The sequence below is a fragment of the Myotis nattereri genome (genome assembly GCF_964212035.1).
Source record: "Myotis nattereri genome assembly, chromosome: 8".
NCBI classification, from domain to species: Eukaryota; Metazoa; Chordata; class Mammalia; order Chiroptera; family Vespertilionidae; genus Myotis; species Myotis nattereri.
Genome location: NC_138083.1, coordinates 94578029 through 94586282, shown reverse-complemented (window position 1 = coordinate 94586282; position 8254 = coordinate 94578029). Strand labels below are relative to the sequence as shown.

Sequence of the window (8254 nt, the reverse complement as noted above, 5' to 3'; positions counted from 1 at the left end):
TCACTCTTCTTTTTATCCCTTTTGTGGCAAGGTGGCGATATGCCATGGAAGTTGCCCAGAGTTGATCAGTAACTAGGTGAAAAATAAATAAATTTGGAATAATTCATACAGTAAGCAGATTAGGATGGTTTAAATAACAAAATACATTTTTTTAAAAGTACTTTAAGGCTTTTAAATGCTTCTTGTTCAGTCTCATTTGTACCTCAGAATAACCCACAGAGGAAACTGGTGTGGAGAGGTTAAGAGTTTTTTTTGACACCCAAATCCTCTTGCTCTAATGCTTCTATTATTTCCATTATAGTTGATGCTGAAACCTATACATATAAAAGGCTAATATGCTAACTGTCAGTCCGGGTAATGACATCAAGTAGCAACGCATGGCTTCCTCTCCCTAGTGACGACCAGCCTCCTTGGAGTTTCTTCAGCCCAGGGACATGACTAGCTTTATAGCCAGGTAAAAACATGTTCACTTTAATCAAATGTCTATGAAGCATTTTCCCGTGCCTCATCTTGTTTAATCCTCACAGAAGTCCTGGAATAGGTACATAGGAGACTTGGTGGAATCCTATTTTCTTTTCATTAGCCAGAAAACAGAGATTTATAAAGCTTAGAAACTTGACCCGACTGAAAAGAAGTAAGAAATGGTGGACCTTGAAAATGACGTCAGGTTTTCTCACTGCGCAGAATATAGTCAAACACGGCTGCAGTTAAATATTTGATCCTTTGTTCTCCCTGTGTGATCTACAATAATAATCTGCTTTGTGTTGATATTTACTGCTGTGTTGCTGACAATTACCTGAAAGAGAAGTTGGGGCGCATCACGGGGCTGGAAAAAATTTAGCTACATCAGAAAGCAGGTCTAGTTAAGCAAGTTTATTCTATATCTATAAAAGTCTAAGTTGACTCGCGCATGCGCGATACATATAAAGCTCTCTATGGGGCCAACTGCACACGTGTGTTTCCATCTGTCATTGTTGATTGTGAATTTGGTTGACACTTCTATTATAGAGAAAGGGTGAATAGCAATATTAAAATATTTCTTCTAATTAATTTCCTTTCAATATGCACAAATTCATGCACTGGGCCACTACTACAAATATAAGATTAAATCTGGAGTTGGCCTCCTCCCATAAAACATCCTCACCAGCAGAGAGCGCTAGAACATGTTTGGGTCTTACTGGCCCAATCACTTTAAGAACTATGTTACCCTGGGGAAATTATTTAATTTTTCTGAGCCTCCTCTGTAAACTATTGATGTAATGCACCCCATCTACAGGGTGGTCATGGGATTAGAAATATTCTGTGGCTGGCACACAGTAGGTGAACAGTAAACCATACCTGCAGTATCCCTATAAGAGGATCACATGAGCAGTGTGGAGGTAAAGTAGATATTGATTCTTATTTGATGATTTAATAAATATTTTAAATTAGTTTGCACATTTGGCATTTAAAATAGGCAGAGTTAGCCCTAACCGGTTTGGCTCAGTGGACAGAGCGTTGGCCTGTGGACTGAAGGGTCCCGGGTTCGATTCCAGTCAAGGCCATGTGCCTTGGTTGTGGGCACATCCCCAATAGGGGGTGTGCAGGAGGCAGCTGATCAATGTTTCTCTCTCATCGATGTTTCTAACTCTCTATCCCTCTCCCTTACTCTCTGTAAAAAAAGCAATAAAATATATTTTAAAAATAGGCAGAGTTGTATCAAATGAGCAAAGAAATGAATATTTCTGAAAAAAATGTTAATGCCCAATGCTGGCAAAAGGATGGGAAATCAGATTGGAACTTTTTTAGGTGGAAAGCCTTCAACATGACGTGCCGCTTGCCCCAGAAATTATGTAACCTAAGAAACCAATACTGAGTGGCAGCAAGGTTTAGAAAAACAAAGGATGTCATCGCCACTCTATAACAGCAAAAGTGGAAACAACCTAAATGTTTAATGTGTGGCACAGGTTTAATGATATACTCTCTCTGTCAAATTGAACATCATGCAGTCATTCGAATTATGCTGTAGAAGAATATTCTACATGGAAAGATGATCACAACACAGCAAGCTAAAAATCACAAGACACAAACAGCCTGCGTTTGCTTCTGGTTAAAAAACCACACAGGACATAGGGTAGGGGTGGAGGTGGGCTAAAAGTGGCTAATGGGGGGAAAGGAGGACATCTATAATACTTTCAACAATAAAGACAAATTTTAAAAACCCCCACACAACACAAAAATCAAAAGTTTAACAGTTATTTTCATTGGAAATGAGATTGTAAGTGATGCCTTTTTTCTACTTTGCTCATCTTATTCTCTAAATGTTCTGCAATGAAAATGTATCACTGTCATAATTTAAAAAATAGGTTTTCTTTTACATGTGCCCAGTTGGTGCCATTCGTGAACATTGCCTGCCAGCACAAACGGGCCAGTGGTCATGGAAAGTAAGTTAATTGTAATAAAGCAGCTTGGAAGTTTCTAGGTAGGTAGTTAAACAAAGTAATTAAAATCCTAATGAAATTTCACACAGCTGGTCCTTAAGCTTTGGCTTAGCTGCTGTAAGGCTGCTATAAATAGACACCAGGCTTCCCGCTTACAAAAAGCCTAAAAATGGCATAAAATAAAATATGAGCAATTGTTCGTGTACATGGCCACGTGCCATGTTTGTCCTGAGCAAATGTCACCTGAAACTCCCCCATATCTCGTCCTCCAGGCTGGCGGCACATCTCTGGACAGGGTGTATTTACTCTCCGTTACTCAGCTTACTCCCCTCAACTGGGCATGGAGTGGAATTTCCATGCAGTTACCCATTAGCCCCAGGGCTAGAGTTAAACCTTTAGTTAAATTAATCCGTTGATCTCAAACACATTGCTTCTCCCTCAGAAACGTGTAGAGAGGTTTCTTAGATGCCGCAGAGCTTAACTGAGTGTGAAGCTGCAAGTCACCCGAGGGAGACCCGCTCCCTCCACACAGCTCTGCCACCCCCTCCCCCGCGTCCTCCTCCCTCCTCCCCCTCCCCCCACAGGGCAGGCACTTACTTGTTGGGGTGGGGCTGGGGTACTGCACTCAAGGATTCTTCCCAGATCCAGAGCTGCAACTCCGGGCAGGAACCCATACTTAGAGAAGACAGGGAAGGTGCAAAATGGGTGTTATCAAATGAATGACAGAAAATACATACTGGTCCCAGTTTATATAAGAAGAAAAGGGATCATAAGCCTCAAAAGGGGGAAGGTGTGGGAGGCCATCGTAGTCCGCCTCTGACTTCATAGAAAACGAAGCACATTTCAGGGCCAAAGTGAAAACTCAGGTTGGCCTTTGCTAAGAGATGAAAAGTGACAGCCCCCTCCGGTGGGTCGTGTCAGTCAGTCCGGCCACAGGAAGGCTGTCCCCGCGCCCGGACTCCGGCGCCTCAGGCGGGTGCTCATCTCAGGGGCTGCATCCTCCGCCTGAGCGTGAACCAGCTCAGCCTCCATGGTGTTTAGCTACAGCTTCAAGGTGGGACAGTCCGTGCAAGAGGCTGTGGACCTGCCCCTGTAACTATTATAACGACTTACTTCTCTGGGCCCAAGGGCAGCGCAGGGTCCAGTTAAAAAGTTCAAGGGCCAAATCTAGACACTGCTCCGAATAACTGTCCAACTCCCAGGGCCACCTCCTCACGCCGCGACGGAGGGGCTCTGCTCGCACCCCTAGCCCCCCGAATGCGCGCGCCCAGGAAGTGCCCTCGCCTCCTTCCCTGGTTCCCGCGAGTCCCGGGAACCACCGACTCTCTCCCTGGGAAGCGCGAACCTGGACCGCCCGGCGGATCCCCGCCCCCCACCCGCTCCACTTTCTCTTCCTCCTCTTCCTCCTTCTCCTCCTCCCGCGGCCTCGCCGCCCGGCTCCGCGGCTTTGTTTTCCTCCCGGTTCCGTGCCCACACGTGACACCGTTAGTGCAAAGAGCGCTCGGAGCGCGAGCGTGGGGCGCGCGCCCCTATAAATACGGACACCGGGCCCGCGGCCGGAGAGCGCGGGGGCAGGGAGCGGCGGGACCGACCGGCCGACCGGGGCCCGCGGGCCGGCAGCCAGCAGCCAGGGAGCCGAGGAGCCGGGGAGCCGCGCGTGGGCCGGGGCGGCGGCGTCCCCGCTCGGACGCCGAGGGGCCACCATGGCCCGCCCGCGGGGGGGCCGGTCCGCCGCGCACGCCGCCCGCGCCCCGCACCCTGCCCAGCCCGGGCCGCCGGCGCTCGCGCCCGCCGCTTAGCACTGGGCGCCGCGGAAATATCGCCGCCTTTGGACACCATGGCGGCGGCCGCCACCCCCGGCCCCGCCGCCTGCAGCACCGACGCCTCGGGCACCAGCGGAGCGCCGCCGCCGCAGCCCCAGCCCCCGCCCGCCGCCGCCGCGCCGGCCCAGCCGCCGGAGCCCAGGAAGCCGCGCGTGGACCCGCGGCGCCGCCGGGCTGCCCTCTCCTTCCTCACCAGCATCTCGCTGGACGGGCGGCCGCCGCTGCAGGACGAGGAGGGCGGCGGCAGCGAGGACCGCGGCGCGAGGACCCGGCTCAGCCCGCTCGCCGCGGCGGGCACGGCGTTGCCGGAGGCCGGACCGGGGCCCTGCTTCCCCCAGCCCTCCCCGCCGCCGCCGCCCCCGGCCCCCGGCGGCCACGCCGCGCTGCCCGGCCTCGCCGCCTGCGCGCCGCCGCCCGACGGGCCGGAGGAACTGGAGGAGGACGACGCCTTCGCCGGCGCGCAGGGGCCCGCGGCTGCCTTCCTGGGCCCCGCGACCCCCGGGAGCGGCAGCGGCAGCCGGGGCCGTCTCGGCTCGTTCTCTCCGGGGATCCTGCCCATCGCCTTCGCCAGGCAGACCTCGCAGACCCTCTGCGCCCTGGAGGGCCCGGTCTGCGGCGCCGGCGCCCTGGAGCAGCTGCAGAGGTCCCGGTGAGTGTCCGGGGCTCGCGCACGCTCCCCGCGCCCCTCCCGCCGGCTCCGCGCCGCGGAACACGGTCCTTCCCCTGTTCCCTGGGCTTCTGGCCCTCATTCCAGACCACGGGGCACGCGAAGGTGGGAGAGTCCCCCGGCGTGTGTTCACACGAGTGTGCGCAGCCCGCAGAGCAGAAGCACCATGGCCACGCAGTGGGTGCAGAGTTAGGAGTTGCGAGAGCCCATTAAAAAGCGGCGCCAACCTCCGGACCCGGACCCGGAGATACGCTCTCTCCAGCCGGGGAGACTTGGCGGGGCGCACAGTGGAGCAGTGGGTCCGCTGGCAGCTCAGGGGCGCATGTGAATCCCTCCTGAGAAATTCCTGCCTGCGCTCAAGTGTTCCTGTGTCTCAGGAAGACTTGGCGTTTTCCTTTTACTTGTCTCAAAAAATGTAAAGTCCTTCTTACATTCCCTTGATCCAGGCCAGGGGTGAAATAGGGCTTGGGTTTCTTTTCTCCATTCCAAGATGAATTTGCTAGAGTTGCTTAAACGCATGTTTTACTTGCTAACTTGTTATCTGCAGGTATTGAGCATCTTAGCAAAAACATGAAATGTTGGACATTTGCTATTGCTCAGGAAGTAGCTGGAGTTGTCACCATGTGTTCAGGGGACAGTGGGGAGTTAGACTGTCAGGCAGTGGACTGGAGGTTGGAAGGGGACCGAGGGGCTGGGAATGCTGGCCTGTTCCCGAGAAAGTGTCCAGCCCCCCAGGCCGCTAGTGACAGCACGGACTCCACCTGGACTCCACCTGGGCTCGGTTAGTGTGACCTCCTGTGGGCCTGGGTTGCTCTCTGGGATGGGACCTAACTCGTAAGTGGTGGGCCTGAGGTGAGGGAGAACCTTTCTGTCACAGGGCTGGAAGCTCAGGCGTGCTCTGGCCAGTAAGAAGGTGCCTGCTGGAAAACCGCACTTCCTCCCCCAGGGGACAAATGGGGAAGAGCAAGCTGCGCTCCTCCAGAAGTTTGCCAGTCTCCTTCTTCCCAGTGGGTGAGGTCCTGCCTCTGCTCGGGGTAGCACAGCAGGGCTGCAGGCAGGGGCAAGGAGCAGGGAAGCAGCCTGGGACTGTGCGGATGAATTATCCAGTCTGGGCACAGGGGACGGTCTGGCCTGGCATTTCTTGTCAGCACTCACCTCTCCCATTAGCGGGTGAGTGTGGGAGGGAAATCCCTTCCCTTCTGGGCAGTGGTGCACACTCAGCAGTTTCTCTCTGGGCAGCTGGGTGTTACCGCCTGACATCACTCACTGGCTCATAATGTCTATAGTTTGAGCATAAACCCAGCTAGTCCAGAAGGTCAAGACAGGAATTGCAATAAACACCCATGGTATTCCAAGCCAGTGTGCAAGGCAGGCCTGTGTCTCCTGGTAGACAGATGTGTTCTTGTGTGAAGAGCAGCCAGAGATCAGATGACCTCATGCTTGATCTTCAGGAATGTCCTGTAAGGGCCTATGGAGGCTCTTGTGTGTTGGTACTTCTGACCCAAAGAAGAGCTAGAATTTCTTCTCTCATCCTATCACTGCAAAGCCCTTGTCTGTGTGATCTTTCCCCACCACACACACATTAAGATGGTTAGTCAGTGTAAGGTCCCTCCTTACCTGACAATCACATTCATCTTACTACTTAGGGATTTTCTATAACTGACAACTTGGTGAACATTAAAAGAAATTACAGTTATCCACAGAAACAGCATCAAAGGTATTGTACAGAGAGGAGATAAATGGGCAAAACTTGACGTAAGGAAGGCCATGAGAGCTAGCCTGACCACAGCTGCTGGGGTGGAAATTCCCTGGGATGCCTGGTTCCCTGTGCTGCCAGAAGTATGCTGCTTTTATGATCCCTAAAGAGCCCTTTAACCTGCCCAGACAAAGTGATGTAGATTGCAAGTGCGCTTGAAGAAAGGATGCCCTTTGCTTTCCTGGTGTGCCTTCCTTTAAGAAACCCTGCGAGGCTGGCTGGTTCCCTGTACGCCTTCATGGAGGTTCCCTGGCATGTCTTTTTAAAATCCAATTATGCTCTCCTTGCACTTGTTCCTTGCTATTTAAACCTTGCTGCTCAAAAGTGTGGGCTCTTTGAGCTCTCAGAAATGTGAACTCTCCGATTCCACTGAGATTACTTGAGACCAACTCTGCATTTTAACAAGATCCCCAGCTGGTTCCCTACAAAAGAAAATGGGGAGCTCCTTGCCTCAGTGTATCTGAAATCTGTCTCTTTTTTGAACCTGAGATTTCATGTACCTGGTTTGTAATGGGTATATAAGCTTTCAGAATTATCCCCTCTGAAATCTTGAAAGCCTTGCTTTTTTTGTTACTTCCACCTGGACACTTGTAAAACTGATCCCAATTATTGCTTGGACTTCTGAACTTTGAAAGACGACACAGGAAATTTCCTGTGCCCAGGCCAGGCACAGATGTGTCCATGGGACGATGACACAATCGCTTTGCCCGGGGCTGGAAGCTTGACATTGATCACATTTAATCCTCACAGCCACCGTGTGTGGATTCTTCCACAGGCCCCGTGTGGCCTCTGCGTTTGGACCCCCCAGCTTCCCTGCCACTTGCCATTCTTCCTTGTAATTTCTAGGGGACCCAGAACCATGGCCCCATGGCTGGACTCCAGCCTGGGAAGCCTGCACAGGGGTTGGCTCTTAGGCCAGGCGGCGGAAGTGGAAGTCAAAAAGATGCCTCTTCTTTGAATCCCTGTCGTGTTTCTCCACTTGGGTTCCCCATGGGGAAGGTGTAATGAGTGAAAGGGAGTGTAAGTTTATGAGGTGTGTTTTAAGGTGTCTTTTCTAAGGCAGCAGCTGGCAGCAGATAGCCACCCAGAAGCCCACAGTCTGAGCCTTGATAGGAAAGGTGCATGGTGACCAGCGTATTCTTTTAAAATAACATGAGGATGTTGCTTCTTAGGACATCTGAGTGAGCATGGTACCTTGTGGGGAGTTAGGACTTCAATAGGACGGGGCCATGGGTACAGAAGAGCCCCGAGTCTTGGGATTGAATCCTGATGCCACTGTGTGACCTGGAGCAAATTATTCAGTTTTTCTGGGTGTTTCCTCATAAGAGCCTCAGTCTGTGTCTTGGGCTCTTTTAAGTGCTAATTGCTCTTAACATCTATCACCCAGAACTGGCCCGTGGGATGTCATGACTGCTGTACACACCTGAGCTTCTCAGATGTAAATGTGTTTAGAATCACAGGGGACCTCCCTGAAGGCAAGTTCGGGCCTGCAGGTCTGCAGGGACCTCCATCCCTGTTTCTAAGGAGTTGCCTGGGATGCAGCTGAGTTGCACGTTGAGAACAGGCTCCCAGTGCTGTGCTCCTGTCC

At 52.2% G+C, this 8254-nt stretch overlaps 1 protein-coding gene and 1 long non-coding RNA gene across 2 annotated transcripts in view; one reads left to right on the top strand and one right to left on the bottom strand.

The window, feature by feature from the left end:
* Positions 1-736: 736 nt before the first annotated feature.
* On the bottom strand, positions 737-4586 carry LOC308523305. Its single transcript, XR_013996317.1, has 3 exons — positions 4437-4586; positions 3018-3095; positions 737-796 (listed from the first exon to the last, which is right to left on the bottom strand). It is a non-coding gene; the product is annotated as an uncharacterized lncRNA (long non-coding RNA).
* The window catches only part of CABLES1 (Cdk5 and Abl enzyme substrate 1), a gene marked incomplete at its 5' end in the record, with an annotated part of 78145 nt that continues 74148 nt past the window's right edge, over positions 4258-8254 (top strand). The window contains one exon of the mRNA XM_081097102.1: positions 4258-4892. Within this exon, the coding sequence (XP_080953228.1) occupies positions 4258-4892 (635 nt within the window). The remainder of the gene's footprint in view (positions 4893-8254) is intronic.